Here is a 25,830-nt window from a genome sequence, read left to right as displayed (position 1 = left end):
GGTGGCAGCATCATGCTGTGGGGATGTTTTTCAGCGGCAGGGACTGGGAGACTAGTCAGGATCGAGGGAAAGATGAATAGATCAAAGTAGAGAAGTCATTGGTGAAAACCTGCTCCAGAGCGCTCAGGTCCTCAGACTGGGGCGAAGGTTCACCTTCAAACAGGACAACGACACAGCAAAGACAACGCAGGAGTGGCTTCGGGACAAGTCTCTGAATGTCCTTGAGTGGCCCCGGCAGCACCCAGACTTGAACCCAATCGAACATCTCTGGAGAGACCTCTGGAGAGACCTTCCGGCGCCGAAAAGAGATGGCCGCCTCGCTTCGCGTTCCTTGGAAAATATGCAGTATTTTGTTTTTTTATGTGTTATTTCTTACATCGGTACCCCAGGTAATCTTAGGTTTCATTACATACAGTCGGGAGGAACTACTGAATATACGATTAACGTAAATGGTCCCGTGTGGCTCAGTTGGTAGAGCATGGCGCTTGCAACGCCAGGGTTGTGGGTTCATTCCCCACGGGGGGACCAGGATGAATATGTATGAACTTTCCAATTTGTAAGTCGCTCTGGATAAGAGCGTCTGCTAAATGACTTAAATGTAAAATGTAAATGTAACTCATCATCGTTCCTACCAGGAATATGACTTTCCCGAAACGGATCCAGTGTTTTGCCTTCCACCCAATACAATGGATCTGATCCCAGCCGGCGACCCTGTGCGACGCCGTAAAAGGGGCAAACGAGGCGGTCTCGTGGTCAGGCTTCGGAGACGGGCACATCGCGCTCCACTCCCTAGCATACTACTCGCCAATGTCCAGTCTCTTGACAATAAGGTTGATGAAATCCGAGCACGGGTAGCATTCCAGAGAGACATCAGGGATTGCAACGTGCTCTGCTTCACGGAAACATGGCTAACTCAAGAGACGCTAACGGAGTCGGTGCAGCCAGCTGGTTTCTTCATGCATCGCGCCGACAGAAACAAACATCTTTCTGGTAAGAAGAGGGGCGGGGGGGTATGCCTTATGATTAACGAGACGTGGTGTGATCATCATAACAACACACAGGAACTCAAGTCATTCTGTTCACCTGATCTAGAACTCCTCACAATCAAATGTCGACCGCATTATCTACCAAGGGAATTCTCTTCAATCATAATCACAGCCGTATATATTCCCCCCCAAGCAGACACATCGATGGCCCTGAACGAACTTTATCTGACTCTTTGTAAACTGGAAACCACACACCCTGAGGCTGCATTCATCGTAGCTGGGGATTTTAACAAGGCTAATCTAAAAACAAAACTCCCTAAATTCTATCAGCATATCGATTGTGCTACCAGGGCTGGAAAAACCCTAGATCATTGTTATACTAACTTCCGCGACGCATATAAGGCCCTCCCCCGCCCCCCTTTCGGAAAAGCTGACCACGACCCCATTTTGTTGATTCCAGCCTACAAACAGAAACTAAAACAACAAGCTCCCGCGCTCAGGTCTGTTCAACGCTGGTCCGACCAATCTGAATCCACGCTTCAAGACTGCTTCGATCACGCGGATTGGAATATGTTCCGCATTGCGTCCAACAACAATATTGACGAATATGCTGATTCGGTGAGCGAGTTCATTAGGAAGTGCATTGACGATGTCGTACCCACAGCAACGATTAAAACATTCCCAAACCAGAAACCGTGGATTGACGGCAGCATTCGCGTGAAACTGAAAGCGCGAACCACTGCTTTTAACCAGGGCAAGGTGACCGGAAGCATGACCGAATACAAACAGTGTAGCTATTCTCTCCGCAAGGCAATCAAACAGGCTAAGTCCCAGTACAGAGACAAAATCGAGTCGCAATTCAACAGCTCAGACACAAGAGGTATGTGGCAGGGTCTACAGTCAATCACGGATTACAAAAAGAAAACCAGCCCCGTCGCGGACCAGGATGTCTTGCTCCCAGACAGGCTAAACAACTTTTTTGCCCGCTTTGAGGACAATACAGTGCCACTGACACGGCCCCCTACCAAAACCTGCGGGCTCTCCTTCACTGCAGCCGAGGTGAGTAAAACATTTAAACGTGTTAACCCTCGCAAGGCTGCAGGCCCAGACGGCATTCCCAGCCGCGTCCTCAGAGCATGCGCAGACCAGCTGGCTGGTGTGTTTACGGACATATTCAATCAATCCTTATCCCAGTCTGCTGTTCCCACATGCTTCAAGAGGGCCACCATTGTTCCTGTTCCCAAGAAAGCTAAGGTAACTGAGCTAAACGACTACCGCCCCGTAGCACTCACTTCCGTCATCATGAAGTGCTTTGAGAGACTAGTCAAGGACCATATCACCTCCACCCTACCGGACACCCTAGACCCACTCCAATTTGCTTACCGACCCAATAGGTCCACAGACGACGCAATCGCAACCACACTGCACACTGCCCTAACCCATCTGGACAAGAGGAATACCCATGTGAGAATGCTGTTCATCGATTACAGCTCAGCATTTAACACCATAGTACCCTCCAAACTCGTCATCAAGCTCGAGACCCTGGGTCTCGACCCCGCCCTGTGCAACTGGGTCCTGGACTTCCTGACGGGCCGCCCCCAGGTGGTGAGGGTAGGTAACAACATCTCCACCCCGCTGATCCTCAACACTGGGGCCCCACAAGGGTGCGTTCTGAGCCCTCTCCTGTACTCCCTGTTCACCCACGACTGCGTGGCCATGCACGCCTCCAACTCAATCATCAAGTTTGCGGATGACACTACAGTGGTAGGCTTGATTACCAACAACGACGAGACGGCCTACAGGGAGGAGGTGAGGGCCCTCGGAGTGTGGTGTCAGGAAAATAACCTCACACTCAACGTCAACAAAACAAAGGAGATGATTGTGGACTTCAGGAAACAGCAGAGGGAGCACCCCCCTATCCACATCGACGGGTCAGTAGTGGAGAAGGTGGAAAGTTTTAAGTTCCTCGGTGTACACATCACGGACAAACTGAATTGGTCCACCCACACAGACAGCGTTGTGAAGAAGGCGCAGCAGCGCCTCTTCAACCTCAGGAGGCTGAAGAAATTCGGCTTGTCACCAAAAGCACTCACAAACTTCTACAGATGCACAATCGAGAGCATCCTGTCGGGCTGTATCACCGCCTGGTACGGCAACTGCTCCGCCCACAACCGTAAGGCTCTCCAGAGGGTAGTGAGGTCTGCAGAACGCACCACCGGGGGCAAACTACCTGCCCTCCAGGACACCTACACCACCCGATGTCACAGGAAGGCCATAAAGATCATCAAGGACAACAACCACCCAAGCCACTGCCTGTTCACCCCGCTATCATCCAGAAGGCGAGGTCAGTACAGGTGCATCAAAGCAGGGACCGAGAGACTGAAAAACAGCTTCTATCTCAAGGCCATCAGACTGTTAAACAGCCACCACTAACATTTAGCGGCCGCTGCCAACATACTGACTCAACTCCAGCCACTTTAAAAATGGGAATTGATGGAAATTATGTAAAAATGTACCACTAGCCACTTTAAACAATGCCACTTAATATAATGTTTACATACCCTACATTACCCATCTCATATGTATATACTGTACTCTATATCATCTACTGCATCTTGCCATCTTTATGTAATACATGTACCACTAGCCACTTTAAACTATGCCACTTTATGTTTACATACCCTACAGTACTCATCTCATATGTATATACCGTACTCTATACCATCTACTGCATCTTGCCATGCCGTTCTGTACCACCACTCATTCATATATCTTTATGTACATATTCTTTATCCCTTTACACTTGTGTGTGTGTATAAGGTAGTAGTTGTGGAATTGTTAGGTTAGATTACTTGTTGGTTATTACTGCATTGTCGGAACTAGAAGCACAAGCATTTCGCTACACTCGCATTAACATCTGCTAACCATGTGTATGTGACTAATAAAATTTCATTTGATTTGATTTGATTTGAAAATAGCTGTGTAGTGATGCTCCCCATCCAACCTGACAGAGCATGATAAGATCTGCAGAGAAGAAATGGGAGAAACTCCCCAAATACAGGTGCTAAGCTTGTAGCGTCATACCCAAGAAGACTCGAGAATGTAATCACTCCCAAAGGTGCTTCAACAAAGTACTGAGTAAAGGGTCTGAATACCTTTATTTATTTATTTTTTATTTAACTAGGCAAGTCAGTTAAGAACAAATTCTTATTTACAATGACGGCCTACAACGGCCAAACCCAGACAACTGTGCGCCGCCCTGTTGGACTCCCAATTACGGCTTGTTGTGATACAGCCTGGTTGTGATACAACTTATGTAAATGTAATACTTCAGTTTTTTATTTCACTTTGTTATTATGTGGTATTGTGTGTAGATCGATGAGGGGAAAAAACAATTTCATCCATTTTAGAATAAGTCTGTAACGCAACAAAATGTGGAAAAAGTCAAGGGGTCTGAATACTTTACAAATGCACTGTATATACCTACGTACAACTATCTATCTACTTCCTTCATCTGGTCAAGTCAGTAGGTTTCTGGCAGGCTTGCAGTATGTACGGTATGAAGATTGCTGGCATAACTCACCGTAGAAAATGTCAACACTGCTGAGAGTGGGTTGTAAATGGTCAGAGGATACTGTGTTTGTAGGACAAGTTAATCAGCCCACAGCCTCTGCCCCAGTTCTTCTCCCAACTTGAGCTGTGTGACTGGTGATATTTACTGTAATGCAGTCTGAATCTGTTGTGAACTGCTCAGGCTAACAGGCTGTGAAAAGCAAAAAGACCCCGCTACGGAAACACATATACTTAACAAACACCCAGCAACCTAAGAGATATGCGTGTCTTGGTGCTGTAGTTCATTGACTAGAGGGCAAGTCTGATGTTCTGTGTTTTCCAGGACTTTATTGAGAACATCTCCAAAAGGTTTCTTTAGTTTCCAACGGCACAGGGAAACAAATCACCCCCAAGATTTAGCACGCTTACAAGAAACACCCATTTAACACTCATGTAATTAATTACATATTAATACGAGTTAATGTATAGTATGCAGAAATAGTACCAATTAATATGAATGTGATGAACCACAACTTTCAAAAACCTCTTATGAAGTACAGTCAGTCTCTCATTCTGTTCCACATAGAAGCCATTACTGTAACAAAGCTGTAAAGTAGTCATGTTGAAAGCTTCTACTTACCGATCTCTGAGAGGGCAGCTGCCACCTCGTTCTGTGTGGAGTAGATGTTACAGGCTGTCCAGCGACACTGGGCCCCCAGTGCCACCAGAGTCTCAATCAACACCTGAGTGCAGAGCGAGGAGGTTGAATGAGAGGAACAAGAACAATACAGAGATGTACAGGTAATATTCTGTATCATAAATAGCTGATGGGCTATACAGAACACAAAAGAGAGCAGACCATTCAATATATTCAGCTTACTGTATATACAGTACCAGTCAAAAGTTTGGACACCTACTCATTCAAGGGTATTTATTTGTACTATTTTCTAGATTGTAGAATAATAGCGAAGACATCAAAACTATGAAATAACACATATGGAATCATGTACCTGTACCCCCTGTATATAGCCTTGTTATTGTTATGTAAATGTATTGTGTTCTTTTTTGATTGATTTGATTTTTTTTCCTTTCGTTTATTGCTTGAACTGCATTGTTCATTAAGGGCTTGTAAAGAAATATTTCAAGGTAAGGTCTACACCTGTTGTAGACCTTACCAAGCTGGTCACGGGTGCACCTCAGCAACGCTCAAGGTCCTAAGGTCCTAAACGATATCATAACCAACATCAATAAAAAAACAGTACTGTGCAGCCGTCTTCATCGACCTGGCCAAGGCTTTCGACTCTGTCAATCACAGTATTCTTATCGGCATACTCAACAGCCTTGATTTCTCTAATTCTCTGGTTCACCAACTACTTCTCTGATAGAGTTCAGTGTGTCAAATCGGAGGGCCTGTTGTCCGGACCTCTGGCAGTCTCTATGGGGGTGCCACAGGGTTCAATTCTCGGGACAACTATTTTCTCTGTTTATATATCAATGATGTCGCTCTTGCTGCGGGTAATTCTTTGATCCACCTCTACGCAGACGACACCATTCTGTATACATCTGGCCCTTCTTTGGACACTGTGTTAACAAACCTCCAAACGAGCTTCAATGCCATACAACACTCCTTCCATGGCCTCCAACTGCTCTTAATTGCTAGTAAAACTAAATGCATGCTCTTCAACCGATCACTGCCCGCACCCGCCCGCCCGCCTAGCATCACTACTCTGGACGGTTCTGACTTAGAATATGTGGACAACTATAAATACCTAGGTGTCTGGCTAGACTGTAAACTCTCCTTCCAGACTCACATTAAGCATCTCCAATCCAAAATTAAATCTAGAATCGGCTTCCTATTTCGCAACAAAGCCTCCTTCCCTTATGCTGCCAAACATGCCCTCGTAAAAAACTGACTATCCCGCCGATCCTTGACTTCGGCGATGTCATTTACAAAATAGCCTCCAACACTCTACTCAGCAAATTGGATGCAGTCTATCACAGTGCCATCCGTTTTGTCACCAAAGCCCCATATACTACCCCACCACTGCGACCTGTATGCTCTCGTTGGCTGGTCCTTGCTACATATTCGTCGCCAAACCCATTGACTCCAGGTCATCTACAAGTCTTTGATCGGTAAAGCCCCGTCTTATCTCAGCTCACTGGTCACCATAGCAACACCCACCCGTAGCATTGGCTCCAGCAGGTATATTTCACTGGTCATCCCCAAAGCCAACACCTCCTTTGGCCGCCTTTCCTTCCAGTTCTCTGCTGCCAATGACTGGAAGGAATTGCAAAAATCACTGAAGTTGGAGACATATCTCCCTCACTAACTTCAAGCATCGTCTGTCAGAGCAGCTTACCGATCGCTGCAGCTGTACACAGCCCATCTGTAAATAGCCCATCCAACCAACTACCTCATCCCCATATTTATTTTAGTTTTTTTCTGCTCTTTTGCACACCAGTATTTCTACTTGCACATCCTCATCTGCACATCTATCACTCCAGTGCTAATGCTAAATTGTCATTACTTCGCCACTGTGGCCTATTTATTGCCTTACCTCCTTCATTTGCACACACCGTATACAGATTTTTTATTGTGTTATTGACTCTACTTTTGTTTATTCCATGTGTAACTGTGTTGTTGTTTTTGACGCACTGCTTTGCTTTATCTTTGCCAGGTCGCAGTTGTAAATGAGAACTTGTTCTCAACTGGCCAATCTGGTTAACTAAAGGGGAAATATATATTTATTTTTTTATTCGGTGCACGTGACAAATTTGATATGATGTAGTAACCAAAAAAAGTGTTAAACAAATCGAAATAAACTCGGCAAAAAAAGAAACGTCCTCTCACTGTCAACTGCGTTAAGTTTGCTGAAAATAAACAAATATAAATATTTGTATGAACATAAGATTCAACAACTGAGACACTGAACAAGTTCCAGACATGTGACTAACAGAAATTGAATAATGTGTCCCTGAACAAAGGGGTGTGGGGATCAAAATCAAAAGTAACAGTCAGTATCTGGTGTGGCCACCAGCTACATTAAGTACTGCAGTGCATCTCCTCACCGACTGTACCAGATTTGCCAGTTCTTCCTGTGAGTTGTTCCCCCACTCTTCCACCAAGGCACCTGCAAGTTCCCGGACATTTCTGGGGGGAATGGCCCTAGCCCTCACTCTCCGATCCAACAGGTCCCAGACGTGCTCAATGGGATTGAGATCCGGGGTCTTCGCTGGCTATGGCAGAACACTGACATTCCTGTCTTGCAGGAAATCACGCACAAAACAAGCAGAATGGCTGGTGGAATTGTCATGCTGGAGGGTCATGTCAGGATGAGCCTGCAGGAAGGGTACCACATGAGGGAGGAGGATGTCTTCCCTGTAACGCACAGCGTTGAGATTGCCTGCAATGACAACAAGCTCAGTCTGATGCTGTGACACACCCCCTAAAACCATGACGGACCCTCCACCTCCCAATCGATCCCGCTCCTGAGTATAGGCCTCGGTGTAATGCTCATTCCATCGACAATAAACGTGAATCCGACCATCACCCCCGGTGAGACAAAACCACGACTCGTCAGTGAAGAGCACTTTTTGCCAGTCCTGTCTGGTCCAGCGACGGTGGGTTTGTGCCCATAAGCGACGTTGTTACCGGTGATGCCTGCCTTACAACAGGCCTACAAGCCCTCAGTCCAGCCTCTCTCAGCCTATTGCGGACAGTTTGAGCACTGATGTAGGGATTGTGCATTGCTGGTGTAACTCAGGCAGTTGTTGTTGCCATCCTGTACCTGTCCCGTAGGTGTGATGTTCGGATGTACCGATCCTGTGCAGGTGTTGTTACATGTGGTCTGCCACTGCGAGGACGATCAGCTGTCCGTCCTGTCTCCCTGTAGCGCTGTCTTAGGCATCTCACAGTACGGACATTGCAATTTATTGCCCTGGCCATAGCCTGCAGTCCTCATGCGTCCTTGCAGCATGCCTAAGGCACATTCACGCAGATGAGCAGGGACCCTGGGCATCTTTTTTGTTGTTGTGTTTTTCAGAGTCAGCAGAAAGCCCTCTTTAGTGTCCTAAGTTTTCATAACTGTGACCTTAATTGCCTACCGTCTGTAAGCTGTTAGTGTCTTAACGACCGTTCCATGTTCATTAATTGTTTATGGTTCATTGAACAAGCATGGGAAACAGTGTTTAAACCCTTTACAATCTGTGAAGTTATTTGGATTTTTACGAATTATCTTTGAAAGACAGGATCCTGAAAAAGGGATGTTTCTTTTTTTGCTTAGTTTATATTTGAGATACTTCAAAGTAGCCACCCTTTGCCTTGATGACAGCTTTGCACACGCTTGGCATTCTCTCAAACAGCTTCATGAGGTACGTTTGAGGTACCTGGAATATGTTTCAATTAACAGGTGTGCCTTGTTAAAAGTTAATTTGTTGAATTTCTTTCCTTCTTGAGCCAATCAGTTGTCTTGTGACAAGGAAGGGGTGGTATACAGACGATAGCCCTATTTGGTAAAAGACCAAGTCCATATTACGGCAAGAACAGTTCAAATAAGCAAAGAGAAACAACAGAAGGTCAGTCAATCTGGAACATTTCAAGAACTTTGAATTTCTTCAAGTGCAGTCGCAAAAACCATCAGGGGCTATGATGAAACTGGCTCTCATGAGGACCACCACAGGAAAGGAAGACACAGTGTTGCAGAGGATAAGTTCATTAGAGTTACTAACCCCAGAAATTGCAGCAACAAATAAATGCTTAACAGACATCAACATCAACTGTTCAGAGGAGACTGCGTGAATCAGGCCTGGACACCAATAAGAAGAAGACACATGCTTGGGCCAAGAAACACGAGCAATGGACATTAGACCAGTGGAAATATGTCCTTTGGTCTGATGAGTCCAAATGTTTGATTTTGGGATTTTTCCCATCTGGTTTGCGCTTACTGGGACTATCATTTGTTTTTCAACAGGACAATGACCCAACACACCTCCAGGCTGTGTAAGGCCCATTTGACCAAGGAGAGTGATGGAGTACTGCATCAGATGACCTGACCTCCACAATCACCCAACCTCGACCCAATTGAGATGGTTTGGGATGAGTTGGACTGCAGAGTGAAGGAAAAGCAGCCAACAAGTGCACAGCATATGTGGGAACTCCTTCAAGACTGTTGGAAAAGCATTCCAGGTGAAGCTGGTTGGGAGAATGTCAAGCGTGTGCAAAGCTGTCATTAAGGTAAAGGGTGGCTACTTTGAAGAATCTAAAATAGAAAATATATTTTGATTTGTTTAACACTTTTCTGGTTACTACATAATTCCATATGTGTTATTTCATAGTTTTGATGGTGTTACTATTATTCCACAATGTAGAAAATAGTTTAAAAAAATATGAAAAACCCTTGAATGAGTAGCTGTGTCCAAACTTTTGACTGACACTGTAAATATATAATATATTTTATATAATAGCATATTAACAGCACCAATATACTCCATCTGCTTATTAAATCTTAGACACTAACGGGGTATAAAGCCTTGTTCACGCTGCAGGCCTTAATGCTCAAATCAGTTTTGTTTTTCAAATATATTTGGGACTACTGACTTTCCAAACAGTAAGTTACAAGTGACCAAATCGGATGTGAGTCCAGAGAGCAGTCATTTGCGAACAAGGCTACACTAGTTGTCAAAGTAACAACATGTGTGAGCGTGCTGGGGTGTAGGCTGATCGGTGGTTGCGCTTGTGCTTCCTATCACTCAGAAGTTATGTAGCATGCTAAGGTGACAACAATGCCTGCCATGGACATTTCCCAGTTGCTTTGAATGTTCAAAATCCTAGGGAAAGAACACTTTTAAAGCCTCAAAGGATAAGATTTTAGGCTAGCCACAGCATTCGGCCAACTAGGTAGCTGTTTAGCTTCTAGCACATTCACTAATTTGTTTGTAAACAATTAACAAGCTAGTTAGCTACCACATGTTCTTGTCAAATTGTCAACAGAGTATCTAGCAAGCGAAAAGATATGCTGAATAACAGTCTAAAAACCACTTCAGGGCAAATAAATCAGATTTGACTGTTCAGACAAGTCACATGGCCAGGAATCAGATACGAAGGTGGTTTGAAATGTGGCTTGAAATATCTGATTCCATGTGCTTTTTGGCTGTTCAGACTGCAGGAAAAAGGACAGATTCAAATCAGATATGCAAATAAATAGAATTCGAGTCACTTCAAACCGCCAATGTGAACAAGGCTTTAGAGACACTGTGCATTATCTATGGACTGTCATGAGATGAGCCAGCTACCATTTTTAGTCACAGAGCAAAATGTAGCAGAGCAGTGGTGGTTAGGTACAGTAGAGATACTGTTGGAAGAAATATCATACTGCAGTCATGGCACTGATATTTGGGTATGTAGCCTAAGTAAGGGAGAGATATTTCACTGCAGCAAAGCTTGGGTAATGGAGACAGTGTAAGTTAGTGTAAACAACAGAGCCAACTTGGTTACTGAAGAAGCCTCTGTGACCTTCAAATCCTACTTCATTAGGAGAAAGATCCCCGTGTAGCCTTGGCACTATGATAGGTAAGACAGGGATAGTTATCTTACTGCAGTCTGGGCGGTGATGTGAGTGCAGCCAACGATTTTAGCCCCAGCAAGTGGCTTCTCTCCCTGGGCTCTCTTCCTGAGCGAGATTAATGCTGACATATCTGTGAGGAGAGAGCGAGCAAGTGACCAAGAGAGAGAGAAGGGAGTGAGAAAGTGGGGTGATAAAGAGAGCAAAGGAGATGGAGCGAGAGAGAGGGAGAGAAAGAGATCCCAAAACTTGATAGCCACATTCAGAGTAGACACCAGAAAAGTGGTCTGACTATAAAGACCTTCCCACAAATATCTCTCCTAATTGAGGGTCTCTAAGAATTTCCTGCATCAGAACCTTCTTGGCTCCATAAATGCAAATGCCCTAAAATCAGCTATGCCATTTGCAACCTGCCAATTCATTAGAGGATGAACACTCCATATCAAGCTCTGGGGTTGTGCTGACAGTGTTATGGGTGTAGATTAAGCTGCAACGCGACACCAATAAAATACACTTACTCATCCTTACACTGTAACAATTAATCCCAGTGCTCAATTTATTATGTCCTGTTTCCAGCAAAGGATGGCTGTACATTGTGTCTGTAACAACAGCCACGTCAGACCTGCAATGCTGCATATCACAAAACATTTAGGTCAAGGACAACACATCGAATCTACATTATTTGGGGAGTAATGTCTGAAATTAAACACAAGAATGATAGAATGAGAACTTCATCAAAGGTGTCTGAACCTGTAAACAATATTAGATCTTTCTGCATAATACATTGAGCTCCAAATGTGTTGGGACAGTGACACATGTTTTATTGTTTTGGCTCTGTACACAACCACTCTGGATTTGAAATTATACAATGACTATGAGGTTAAAGTGCAGACTGTCAGCTTTCATTTTAGGGTATTTTCATCCATACCGGGTGAACCATTTAGAAATTACAGCACTTTTTGTACATAGTCCCTGGCTCCCCCCCATTTTACGGGTTCAAAAGTAAATTCACTTATATGTGTATTAAAGTAGTAAATAGGTAGGTATTTGGTTCCATTCTCATGGTCATTGCATGCTACATCAAGTTTGTGACTCTACTCTGCTATTTGTTTTGGTTGTGTTTCAGATTATTACGTGCCCAATAGAAATTAATGGTAAAGAATAATCATTCTGGAGTCAATTTTATAAACACTTCTAAATTAATGTGGGATGCTACCATGATTACTGATAATCCTGAATGAATTGTGAATAATGATGAGGGAGAAAGTTCGAGGTATAAATATCCTACTCCCCCCCCCCCCAAAAAAAATGCTAACCTCTCCTGTTATTGTAATGGTGAGGGGTTAGCCTGTCTTGGGGTTATGATATGTGTGCGTCTAACTTTCTCACTCATCATGCATCCAACAAGTTTCTAGAGTCACAAGCTTGATGTAATCATTACGTGCTAGGAATATGGGACCAACTACTACAAATGTTACTGCTTTAATACACATGAATTTGTCCCAATACTTTTGGTTCCCTAAAATGGGGCCAATGACAAAAAATGCTGTAATTTCTAAATAGTTGAAAATACCCAACTTAAACCTGACAGTCTGCACTTTAACCTTATAGTTGTTGTATAATTTCAAATCCAAAGTCTGGAGTACAGAACCAAAACAACAAAAAATGTGTCACTGTCCCAATGCTTTTGGAGCTCAATATGTTTCTCTCTCTCTGATGTGATGTAGTTGCACTTTGAATGACTGATCAGCAAAACCAGAGAAAAGCCTAATAATACGACACAGGAGTCATTTCTGAATCCCTTAAGAGCAGAAGCCATATCTGCAGACAGATTGACCTCAACCAATCTAAATCTAAATAATAAGCTTAATACAGATAACAAGCTAGACTCTAGCTGCTAGAGTATTTCAGTTATGCACAGAACTGAGCGATGCTGTTCTTTCTTATGACAGACTCTCCCCTCCAATCAGTGTCTCTGTCAATCTGACTTGGCCAATCCTTGCCTTGGAGGGTGAGACTCTAGTACATTTCCACGTAACAGACCAAAGTCCTGGCAAGAGCAATATTTAGATGTAGATATACTTTACTGTCCCTTGTTCACAGAAATGTCTTTGTTGCTCATTGCAACCTGGTTGACGCCAGTAGTGGTTTAATTGACATTTCCCGATATTACCTAGGATCTAAGACCCTTACCCATTGAGTCGCCTAAGAGATTCATGCCATAAGACAGCACATTTCAAGAAGATGCTTTAAATAACCAACAACCAGTACTTATACCTGGGAGCACCCTTGGGATGTTGAGGTTTATCACTGGTCACTGATTGTCTTGTATTGTTCTTTGTGTGAGAGGTGACAGGTCACAGAACCATGTTATCCTACCTTGTTCTGCAATCTCAATCTCGCGGCGACCAAATTCGGCCTGTTTGATGTTCTTCACACAGAAGTCGTTGGTGCCCTTGGAATTGAGCTGTGTTTTGTCCCGTGGTGAAGTTTCATCGTCAGAGCTGTCCGTGTAGGATGCAGCTGGGAAATCAGACCGATGGGAAAAGTCAGCAAGAAAGGGGTCAAGCAATCCATACATAGCTGTGTGTTTGTGTGTGTATAGTACCTGAACTGTAGCTGTCGGTGGATGACTGAGAGATCGATCGAGACAGGGAGCGTCGTCCTGCCTTGGTAGGAAACCTGCTGAACTCTTGCTTGTCTTCCACAAACTGGATTTGCTGAAGGAGCAAAAGAGAGTACAATTTATACATCCCTAACTTCAATTCACTTGAAATCTGGATCAAAAGATTAGAAGATCTGGTCACAAGAAATCACCCTACACCTATAAGAATAACAATACTTTCCATGTAACAGTAGCCTAATGGTATTCCATTGCTAATAGATATGTACATCATGGGTGTAGTATATATGCATGTCAGCCTTGACATGCATATATACTAAATATATACTAAATAAACCAATTCCTTATTCTGAGAGAGCACATGAATTTTGAATGCTTTCACAGATAAACCACTGTGGTGTGCTTTTGGAGCTGAATTGGGTATGTGCTTGTGGCCTAGTTTGTTTACATGCAGCCTTGTCTTAAAGTGGAGTGGAGAGAGTGAAGTGTGATAGTTACTAGGATTACCTTGATGTGTGTCAGTGTACTATCTTGAAAAGGTGAGCTTCTATATTTATTGCACGGAATCCAAAATAAACGTGTTATGTGACCAAAAATATTGCTGTTAATTGAAAAGTGAAGTCACTTTGAAACTATAAAACTGGCCAACTGGACAAACCATGGAAATTGTACTTGGAATAATAGCCTTGCCAGATCAGAGGAACTTCAAAAGTTCAAAAGCCATCTTTAGTGGTGTGTGACGTCTTGCACCTTAGAAGTGGCTTAGCATAGAAATAAGAAATAAGAGTTCCACTGAACTGGCAAGGCTATTATTCCAAGTACAATTTCCATGGTGTGTCCAGTTGGCCAGTTTTATAGTTTGAGGAACACGAAATAGGCCTATAAAGCAGGACTCTCCAACCTTTTTCCTGGAGAGCTACCCGTAGGTTTTTGCTCCAATCCTAATCTTGCGCACCGGATTAAAATAATCAGATGGTTGATAAACCGAATCAAGTTAGTTACAACTGGTGTTGAAACAAAAACTTACAGGAGGGTACCTCTCCAGAAACAGGGTTGAAGAGCCCTGCTATACACTAGAAATAAAAATGGGTCGTAAAGAGATTCTCTGGTGCTTTTGTATACTTTTTAGCCAGTAGTTATGAAAGTAGCACTCACGAGCCAAAAGTGGTCCCCGATAATGGTGTACTACATCATATGTGCACCAAATCATTGCGCTCTCTCGCTCTGCTGTGTGTACATCTTACTAGCAGTCACTCAAATGGCAAGGGGTTGAAGCTCATTAGCAAGAACTCGAATTGCTAGGGGGCTGGCCCATGTGGTGGAAAATGTCGTGGCACAGCTTCCAGTAAAGTTCTTCAAAACGAGGAATTTCGTGGCTCACTGAGGTAAGACAGTAATTCTTCAAGGTTATTGTAGTTAACAAAAACTGAAACAAAAAAAAAAACTAAAATTGGAAAAATGTTAGTAAACTGAAATAGAAATAAAAAACAAACTATGCCGAAACGATTATCATAAAACCAGCAAATTGTTTCATTTTTCCCTTTTAAACGTAAAAAAAAAATCTAAAAATGGGGTTTAAGCTTTATTTCGAATGTGGTTTTCGAGCTTCTGAATCTGACGGGTAAATACTGCCAGTAGATGCCGAGGTTTCAAATAGGTCTAGCTTGTGCATCACTATCACTAGATAAAAGGGAAGAAATCTGAGGGCAAGCACGGAGCGTGACTGAGCCAAGCTAGAGCAGCTTCTGAAGTTGTTGGAGCCGTTCGAAATCCACAACGACCAACTTCAAACTGACAGCCAGTTGCTGTCTTATGTGGTGCTGTGCATTTTTAAACTTGAGGAACACTTGCAGTGAACTAGTGTTGCAAAACAGTTGGCACAGGTCTTCCTGAAGTCACTGCGTAAGCGCTGCGCATGCATACTGACAGTGGTGGAAAAAGTACCCAACTATCATACTTGAGGAAAAGTAAAGATACCTTAATAGAAAATTACTCATGTAAAAGTCACCCAGCAAAAATCTACTTGAGTAAAAGTCGAAACACTCCAATATTCAGACATAATTTACACACGAAGCATGTGTGTTTAGTGAGTCCGCCAGATCAGAGGCAGTAGGGATGACCAGGGATGTTCGGTTGATAAGTGCGTGAATTTGACTATTTTACTGTCCTGCTAAGCATTCAAAATGTAAAGAGTACTTTTGGGATTCAAGGAAAATGTATGGAGTAAAAATTACAATATTTTCTTAAGGAATGTACAGTCGTGGCCAAAAGTTGAGAATTACACAAATATTAATTTTCACAAAGTCTGCTGCCTCAGTTTGTATGACGGCAATTTGCATACACTCCAGAATTTTATGAAGAGTGATCAGATGAATTGCAATTAATTGCAAAGTCCCTATTTGCCATGCAAATTAACTGAATCCCCCCAAAACATTTCCACTGCATTTCAGCCCTGCCACAAAAGGACCAGCTGACATTATGTCAGTGATTCTCTCGTTAACACAGGTGTGAGTGTTATTGTTCTTCCTCTGTCAATCATGGTTACCTACAAGGAAACACGTGCCGTCATCATTGCTTTGCACAAAAAGGGCATCACAGCAAGGATATTGCTGCCAGTAAGATTGCACCTAAATCAACCATTTATCGGATCATCAAGAACTTCAAGGATAGCGGTTCAATTGTTGTAAAGAAGGATTCAGGGCACCCAAGAAAGTCCAGCAAGCGCCAGGACCGCCTCCTAAAGTTGATTCAGCTGCGGGATCGGGGCACCACCAGTACAGAGCTTGCTCAGGAATGGCAGCAGGCAGGTGTGAGTGCATCTGCACGCACAGTGAGGTGAAGACTTTTGGAGGATGGCCTGGTGTCAAGAAGGGCAGCAAAGAAGCCACTTCTCTCCAGGAAAAACATCAGGGACAGACTGATATTCTGAAAAGGGTACAGGGACTGGACTGCTGAGGACTGGGGTAAAGTAATTTTTCTGATGAATCCCGCTTCTCAGCCAAGGGAGTGGGCTCACTCACAATTTTGCCTAAGAACACAGCCATGAATAAAGAATGGTACCAACACATCCTCCGAGAGCAACTTCTCCCAACCATCCAGGGACAGTTTGGTGACGAACAGTGGCTTTTCCAGCATGATGGAGCACCTTGCCATAAGGCAAAAGTGATAACTAAGTGGCTCGGGGAACAAAACATCAATATTTTGGGTCCATGGCCAGAAAACTCCCCAGATCTTAATCCCATTGAGGACTTTTGGTCAATCCTGAAGAGGCGGGTGGACAAACAAAAACCCACAAATTCTGACAAACTCCAAGCATTGATTATGCAAGAATGGGCTGCCAACAGTCAGGATGTGGCCCAGAAGTTAATTGACAGCATGCCAGGGCGGATTGCAGAAGTCTTGAAAAAGAAAGGTCAACACTGCAAATATTGACTATTTGCATCAACTTCATGTAATTGTCAATAAAAGCCTTTGACACCTATGAAATGCTTGTAATGCTTTAAATGCTTGTAATACTTTAAAGTACTACTTAAGTACTTTACACCACTGCATACTGAATCCTCTTGCAGACATCTTCGAACCAACCCTGCAGCAGCTTTCCTAATGAACCCAAGTGTTTCTCTGGCACTTCGCTCAACCGAAATGGAGCCACTGATGAGGGAAACGGAGTCTTTTGTACTTCAGCAAATTCAGAGAGTACAGCCGTGGAGCAGCAGGACCCCAGGAAGATGCCAGCACGATAAATTCAGCAAGCATCTTGACAACGTTGATTCAGAAAAATTGCTTCCTCGCATCAAAGATTGTGTCTGAGGTCACTGTCCAGCCGGAGGGTCAACCTGGCAGGACATTAAGTGTCCCGTGTGATCTGTGGAAATACCTGGAAGAGGTAAATGGGGGCATGTTCACGGCTTCACCTCTCCAGTTCTGGCAGGCAAGGATGGCGGTTTATCCGCACTGTGGCACTGGTTTCTGCCCCTGCATCCCAAGCGTTCCCAAACTGTCATCAGGCTTGAGAAACCGAATGACCACCTCTCTGAACTGATAGATATGTGAAGAAACTTTGTATTGCCTATGTTTTTATTAACCCTATTTGAAAGGGATAGTGAGATATACATGTTTAATATTACATAAACATAACATGTTAAATGTGCCATGACATAATTTGTTGTTTTTTCCTCTCTTTGTCAGATAAAAAGTACTTGATTCATCTTACATCTACTAATAAAAAAACTATGGATTGGTGTAAACATGAGAAAGAGAGTGTCTTTCCACAATATCTATTGCACCAGCTTATCCTCCTAGTCACATTAGGGTTGATTTAGAATTGAAACATAACCAAATGTACAGTACCAGTCAAAAGTTGACACACTTACTCATGCAAGCGTTTTTCTTTATTTTCTACATTGTAGAATAATAATGAAGATATCAAAACTATGAAATAACACATATGGAATCATGTAGTAACCAGAAAAGTGTTAGATTCTTCAAAGTAGCCACCCTTTGCCTTGGTGACAGATTTGCACATTCCTGGCATTCTCTCAACCAGCTTCAACTGGAATGCTTTTCCAACCATCTTGAAGGAGTTCCCACATATGCTGAGCATTTATTGGCTGCTTTTCCTTCACCTCTGTGGTCCAACTCATTCCAAACCATCTCAATTGGGTTACACAGCCTGGAGGTGTGTTGGGTCATTGTCCTGTTGACAAACAAATGATCGTCCGAGTAAGCACAAACCAGATGGGATGGCGTATCGCTGCAGAATGCTGTGGTAGCCATGCTGGTTAAGTGTGCCTTGAATTCTAAATACATCACAGACAGTGTCACCAGCAAAGCACTATCACACCTTCTCCTCCATGCTTCACACTGGGCACCACACATGCAGTGATCATCCGAACACCTACTCTGCGTCTCACAAAGACATGGCGATTGGAACATCCGACCAAAGCACAGATTTCCACCGGTCTAATGTCCATTACTTGTGTTTCTTGGACCAAGCAAATCTCTTCTGCTTATTGGTCCTTTAGTAGTGGTTTCTTTGCAGCAATTCGGCCATGAAGACCTGATTGACGCAGTCTCCTCTGAACAGTTGATTTTGAGATGTTTCGGTTACTTGAACTCTGAAGAATGTATTTGGGCTGCAATTTCTGAGGCTGGTAATTCTAATGAACTTATCGTCTGCAGCAGAGGTAACTCTGGGTCTTCCTTTCCTGTGACGGTCCTCATGAGAGCCAGTCAACATAGTGCTTGATGGTTTTTGCAACTGCACTTGAAGAAATTTTCAAAGTTCTTGAAATGTTCCCTATTGACTGACCTTCATGTCTTAAAGTAATGATGGAATGTTTCACTTTGCTTATTTGAGCTGTTTTTGCCATAATATGGACTTTGTCTTCTATCAAATAGGGCCCTCTTCTGTATACCACCCCTACCTTGTCACAACACAAGTGATTGGCTCAAATGCATTATAAAGAAATTCTACAAATTAACAAGGCACACCTGTTAATTGAAATGCATTCAAGGTGACTACCTCATGAAGCTGGTTGAGAGAATGCCAAGAGTGTGCAAAGCTGTCATTAAGGCAAAAGGGTGGCTACTTTGAAGAATCTAAAATATATTTTGATTTATTAAACACTTCTTTGGTAACTACATGATTCCATGTGCGTTATTTCATAGTTTGATGCCTTCACTATTATTCTACAATGTAGAAAATAGTAAAAATAAAGAAAAACCCTTGACTGAGTAGGTGTGTCCAAACTTTTGACTGGTGCTGTATGTCCTGGCCATGAAGATATATGGAGTCCTCTAGCAGGGTTTCAACAACCCTCTCCTCAGGCCCCCCGCAGACATTCCACATTTTTGTTTTCACCCTAAACTTGCACACCTTATTCAATTAGTCAAAGGCTTGAGGACTAATTGAGTCAGGTGTGCCAGTTTAAGGTAAAAAAAAAAGTGAAATGTCTGGGGGGTGCCTAGGAGAGGGTTAGGAAACCATTAGTGTCCAAAAGCCTGTGCTAGCATGGTCAGCACCATTGAGAACTGTTACCATTTTGATTTAGTCAACTGGGCGGGACTTCCAACTTCATTGGCTAATCCCTCCTGACCCGGTTGGCATGAACTGATGACCCGGTTTAATTTATGACAGCAGAGTCATCAGGATGGATCAGCCAATGAGTTTTACTTGTGAAGAAGGAAATTGACTATTTCAAGATGGAGATGGCCTCAATGTACCTGCACATGCTCTGACAGACGCTATCAAGACACAGATACAGATGTTATGTCTATCCAAGTCTATGGTCCACCACCTTATGTATTACTGCCCCACAGTGGCACGAAGTGACCCCCCCCCCCCCCCAAAACAAAACATAGGCCTACAAATGGCTCTTAGCCTCCCACGCATTGGCTACTTTCTGTCCCCAACACTAAAACTAAATATAAAAATGTAATTAAATGTTTTTAAATCAAAGTATACTAAACAAAAATATATAAGCAACATGTAAAGTGTTGGTCCCGTTTCATGAGCTGAAATAAAATATCCCAGAAATGTTCCATTTGCACAAAAAGCTTATTTCGCTCACATTTTGTGCAATAATGTGTTTAATTCCCTGTTAGTGAGCATTTTGCCAATATAATCCTCCCACCTGACAGCTGCGGCATAACAAGAAGCTGATTAAACAGCATGATCATTACACAGGTGCACCTTGTGCTGGGGACAGTAGAAGGCCACTCTAAAATGTGCAGTTTTGTCACACAACACAATTCCACAGATGTCTCAAGCTGAGGGAGAGTGCAATTGACATGCCGACTGCAGGAATGTCCACCAGAGCTGTTGCCATGTAATTGAATGTTAATTTCTCTACCATAAGCCGGCTACAATGTCATTTTAGAGAATTTGGCAGCATCCGGTTTCTTTACTTGCGGGATCGTCTGAGACCGGCCACCCGGACAGCTGATGAAACTGAGGAGTATTTCCATCTGTAATAAAGCCCTTGTGGGGAAAAACTTGTTCTGATTGGCCGGGCCCTTGAGCCCCAGTGGGTGGGCCTATGCCTTCCCATACACACCCATTGCTGTGCCCCTGCCCAGTCATGTTAAATACATAGATTAGGGCCTAATGTATTTATTTAAATTGACCAATTTCCTTATATGAATGGTAACTCAGTAAAATCATTGAAATTGTTGCATGTTGCATTTATATTGTTGTTCAGTATAAATAAAAACTAGTAAATCAAGTCTGAAAACTAATTGAAACTAAATTTAAATAAAAAAATGGGACAAAAACCAAATAGAAATAAAAAAACTAATATTTAAATAACAAAACCCAGATTCACATGAGAAACACCTGGTTCATCACAGGGATTGTGCATGTGTGCTGGTGGTGTCACATTTCCAGGTAATGTGTTATGAATCATGACAAAATAAGACGTCACCCAAGTCACACAACACAACAATGCCAAGATACAAACCTCTTTCTGCTCAGGATGTACACAAGTAGCCTATGCTTAGCAAAAAGGTCCTATAGCTTCTTGGGTCTTTGATAGCTCCCAGTGTTTTGAAAACTACAACCTTAATATTTTAATATTTTAATTATTTAACCTTTATTTAACTAGGCAAGTCAGTTAAGAACAAGTTCTAATTTACAACCAAAAGGCCTCAATATGAAAAGATGAGTGACCCAGGGATGTGTGTGCTTTGGGGACCTTTAACAGAATGTGACTGGCAGAACGGGTGTTGTTTGTAGAGGATGAGGGGTGCAGTAGATATCTCAGATAGTGGGAAAGTGAGGCCTAAGAGGGTTTTATAAATAATCATCAACCAGTGGGTCTTGTGACGGGTATACAGAGATTACCAGTTTACAGAAGAATATAGAGCGCAGTGATGTGACCTATAAGATCTCTCATTGGCAGTGACCCCTCTCATAGCCAAGACATGCTTGGCTGACCCACTCTTCATTCTACATGCAGTTACTGGGGAGGTCTAAACAGAGCCAGAGGTTAATGTGGGATAATCTCCCCAGTATTTGAAGAATCCAGTGAGAACATTAGCATGTTAAACTGCGGCTGGAGGCCAGAGAGGGACGCTGGATATGTACTGAATGTTAGCATGCCAGAGGGTCTTTACGTGGTTTGAGGGCAGTGGGACCATTAATGAACTTCAGACCAAGGTCTTGTTTGATTTTCACTCATCAATGGCAAATTGCTCTAACCATTTTGCACAAGAACATTCCCCAAACAATTGTGTCGGTATAGAGGATAAAGTACCAATAGGTAGGGCCTATAAAATAAAATTCCCCAAATTCCATTTTCTTCATTTAGTTTTCCAGGTTTCCATTTTCAGTTTTTAGGATTTCACTCTCAAAAAATCTAACTTTTTAAATAGAAAAACAACCAAATTGGACATTCTAAGTCCACAACAATGCCTAAACCACACCAGGAGACCACTTGAGGTCTGGGGAAAAATGACCCTTTAATGCAAGTGTGCACCAGCCAGAGTCTGTTGTTTGGTTAGCGGTGTCTCTGTAGCACTCATGTGATTGCAGAGTTTGCTAACCAAATGGCCAATGGCTTGACGCAAATAATCATAATATAATTCTGCCAGGTAGGAATAGGCTACTTTGTAGTTAACATTTATTTGAGAAGGTTTTTGGGAAAGCCTTACTTACCATCTACAGCGCATTTGGAATGTATTCAGACCCATTCACTTTTTCCACATTTAGTTTTCGTTACAGCCTTATTCTAAACTAGATTAAATAGTTTCCCGCATCAATCTACACACAATACCCCATAATGACAAAGCAAGAACAGGTTTAGACATTTTTGCAAATGTAATAAAAATATCACATTTACATAAGTATTCAGACCCTTTACTCACTACTTTGTTGAAGCACTTTTGGCAGCAATTACAGCCTTAAGTCTTCTTGGGTATGACGCCACAAGCGTGGCACACCTGTATTTGGGGAGTTTCTCCCATTCTTCTCTGCAGATCCTCTCAAGCCATGTCAGGTTGGATGGGGAGCGTCGCTGCACAGCTATTTTCAGGTCTCTCCAGAGATGTTACATCGGGTTCAAGTCCGGGGTCTGGCTGGGCCACTCATGGACATTCAGAGACTTGTCCCTAAGTCACTCCTGTGTTGTCTTGACTGTGTGCTTAGGGTCGTTATCCTGTTGGAAGGTGAACCTTCGCACCCAGTCTGAGATCCTGTGCGCTCTGGAACAGGTTTATCAAGGATCTCTGTACTTTGCTCCTTTCATGTTTCCCCTTGATCCTGACTAGTCTCCCAGGCTCTGAAAAGCATCCCCACAGCATGATGCTGCCACCACCATGCTTCACCGTAGGGATGGTATTGACTGGGTGATGAGCGGTGCCTGGTTTCTTCCAGACATGACGCTTGGCATTCAGGCCAAAGGTGCCGTTTGGCAAACTCCAAGCAGGCTGTCATGTGCCTTTTACTGAGGAGTGACTTCCGTCTGGCCACTCTACCATAAAGGCCCGATTGGTGGAGTGCTGCAGAAATGGTTGTCCTTCTGGAAGGATCTCCACAGAGGAACTTTAGAGCTCTGTGTCAGAATGACCATCGGGTTTTTGGTCACCTCCCTGACAAAGGCCCTTTTACCCCGATTGCTCAATTTGGCCGGGCTGCCAGCTCTAGGAAGAGTCTTGGTGATTTCAAACTTCTTCCATTTAAGAATGGAGGTCACTGTGTTCTTTGGGACCTTCAATGCTGCAGAAATGTTTTGGTACCCTTCCCCAGATCTGTGCCTCGACACAATCCTGTCTCTGAGCTCAACGGACAATTCCTTAGACCTCATGGCTTGGTTTTTGCTCTGACATGCACTGTCAACTGTGGGACTTTATATAGACAGGTGTGTACCTTTCCAAATCATGTCCAATAAATTAAATGTATCACAGGTGGACTCCAATCAAGTTGTAGAAACATCAAGGACGATCAATAGAAACAGGATGCACCGGAGCTAAATTTTTGAGTCTCATAGCAAAGGGTCTGAATACTTATGTAAATAAGTTTTTTTAAATTATTTTTATTATAAAATGTTTCCAAAAACTTTGTCATTATGGGATAGATTGTAGATTGATGAGGAACAATTTTTATTTAATCAATTTTAAAATAAGCCCGAAAAAATGAACTTTCCAAAACATTTTAAATGTTTTATTTATTTAACTAGGCAAGTCAGTTAAGAACACCTTTTTTTTTAACACTGTTCCGTTTTTCGCAACATGGATTTTATAGGGCATGGCAAAGCGCAAACATGTAAATGCAATCGATAAATCTCTATTCAAGGTTAACAGTGGTGGAAACTGTAGTGGTATTTAGTCCATTATGCAAATGTTATTTTACCTTTATTTAACTAGGCAAGTCAGTTAAGAACAAATTCTTATTTTCAATGACAGGCAGTTAACAGTGGGCAGATTTTTACCTTGTCAGCTCAGGGATTCGATCTTGCAACCTTTCGGTTACAAGTCCAATGCACTAGGCTAACTGCCGCCCCGCTAATGTAATTGTCTTCGGTCCCTTGTCTCAGATGGACCATTGTAGAGACTAAAAACAGACATACACCGAGCCACAGACACCTGCAAACAAAGGACATCCTTAATATTTGCAGCCCACACATTACTTAGGGTGTCTGACACAAACAGTATAATAGTGAGCATTGATTTCTTAAGTTTAGTTTTGGTTTTGCTGTCTAGAGGCAGGACAAGTGCCAAGTTGGCAGTGTTCCCATAAATTCCAGCGGTAGCAACCTATTCCTGAAGATTGAGTCTGGGTCACACAGTTCTGGTAGAATGCGCATACCTCCACATGTCATGCAGGTGAGGACCTGGGTGGATAGTGACAGGTTACAGAGAATCACCAATGGAAATGTTTGCTTTGATTGTATCTACCACTGTCACCTGTGCCTGCAGGACACTGATTCCAAAACCAGAAGCTTCTCTTTTTTTTAACCAAGAACCAGGGAGCTTGCATGCTCAGTAACTGAGATTTGAGATTAATTCCTTTAAAACAGCAGAAGCTATAACTCTATGCTCCTCCAATGTGAGTCCTTAGGCAGGGAGGGATGGATTGGGAGGTTTCTGCATTTACTTTGGAATGCTGTGCACAAGCTCAAACCTTTCTTAAATTAAGCCACAACTGAAACAGAACACAGTCTCAGCATTGAAAAGAACCAGGGCTCAAAGTCCAGAGGCACTCTGCCAGAGCACTGTGTACAAAGAGATTGATTGTTTTCTTGGTCCGTGCGTTGTTGTAAAGGTCTACAGTATGTGTAAGCGTGTGATGCTGAGGTGACTGTGTCCGTTTTACTACTTGGCATACACAAGACATGCTACCTCCGTCCCCTAGATTTGCTTTAATTTCAAGTCAACAAATTTTTTAGTACAGTAAAATGCCTTTCTTGCAAGCTCAAAACCCAACAATGGAGTAATCAATATCGTACAAAAACCAAAAAACACACAAATAAAAATAAGAAAAACAAGAGAAAGTAAGAAGCTATAATATTTACAATGTGCAGGGATACTGGAGTGATAGAGGTAGATATGTATAGGAGTACGGTGACTAGGCATCGGGATATCTGATAGAGTAGTAGCAGCATAATGTATATGATGATTGTATTTCAGAGTGTGTGTGGAGTCACCAGTACCCCTTCCCCAAACAGTTTATGGCTTTAGTATAACAATTTCAGGGCTTCCTTTCACACTGCCTGAAAGAGGTCATGGATGTCAGGGAGCTCGGCCCCAGTGATGTTCCTGGCTGTCCACACCACCCTCTGTATCACCATGTGATCGAGGGCAGTGCTGTTACCAAACACCGAGCAGTGATGCAGCAAGTCAAGATTCTCTCAATGGTGCAGCTGTAGAACCCGCGCCTTCGTCACTACTTTGCGCATGTATGTGAACCACTTTAAGTCCTTTTTGATTTGGACACCAAGGAACTTGAAGCTCTCGACCCACTCCACTACAGCCCCAGCAATGTGGATGGGGGCGTACCACCCCCCCCCCCCCCCCATTTCCTGTAGTCCACGATCAGCTCCTTTGCCTTAGTGATGTTGATGGAGAGGTTGTTGTTGGAGTCGTGCGTGGTCACGCAGTCGTGGGTGAACAG

At 43.1% G+C, this 25,830-nt stretch overlaps 1 protein-coding gene across 2 annotated transcripts in view; it reads right to left on the bottom strand.

The window, feature by feature from the left end:
• Positions 1-25,830, bottom strand: part of LOC139559456 (S-adenosylhomocysteine hydrolase-like protein 1) — a 62,425-nt gene that overhangs the window by 17,565 nt on the left and 19,030 nt on the right. For both annotated transcript variants that reach the window (XM_071375507.1, XM_071375508.1), the window contains exons 2-5: positions 13,707-13,818; positions 13,478-13,621; positions 11,131-11,231; positions 5,179-5,281 (exon numbers count right to left, since the gene is read on the bottom strand). In XM_071375507.1, coding sequence (XP_071231608.1) covers positions 5,179-5,281; positions 11,131-11,231; positions 13,478-13,621; positions 13,707-13,818 — 460 coding nt within the window. The remainder of the gene's footprint in view (positions 1-5,178; positions 5,282-11,130; positions 11,232-13,477; positions 13,622-13,706; positions 13,819-25,830) is intronic.

This window comes from Salvelinus alpinus, chromosome 2 (genome assembly GCF_045679555.1).
Source record: "Salvelinus alpinus chromosome 2, SLU_Salpinus.1, whole genome shotgun sequence".
Taxonomy (NCBI): Eukaryota; Metazoa; Chordata; class Actinopteri; order Salmoniformes; family Salmonidae; genus Salvelinus; species Salvelinus alpinus.
This window is presented reverse-complemented; position numbering and strand designations above follow the sequence as displayed.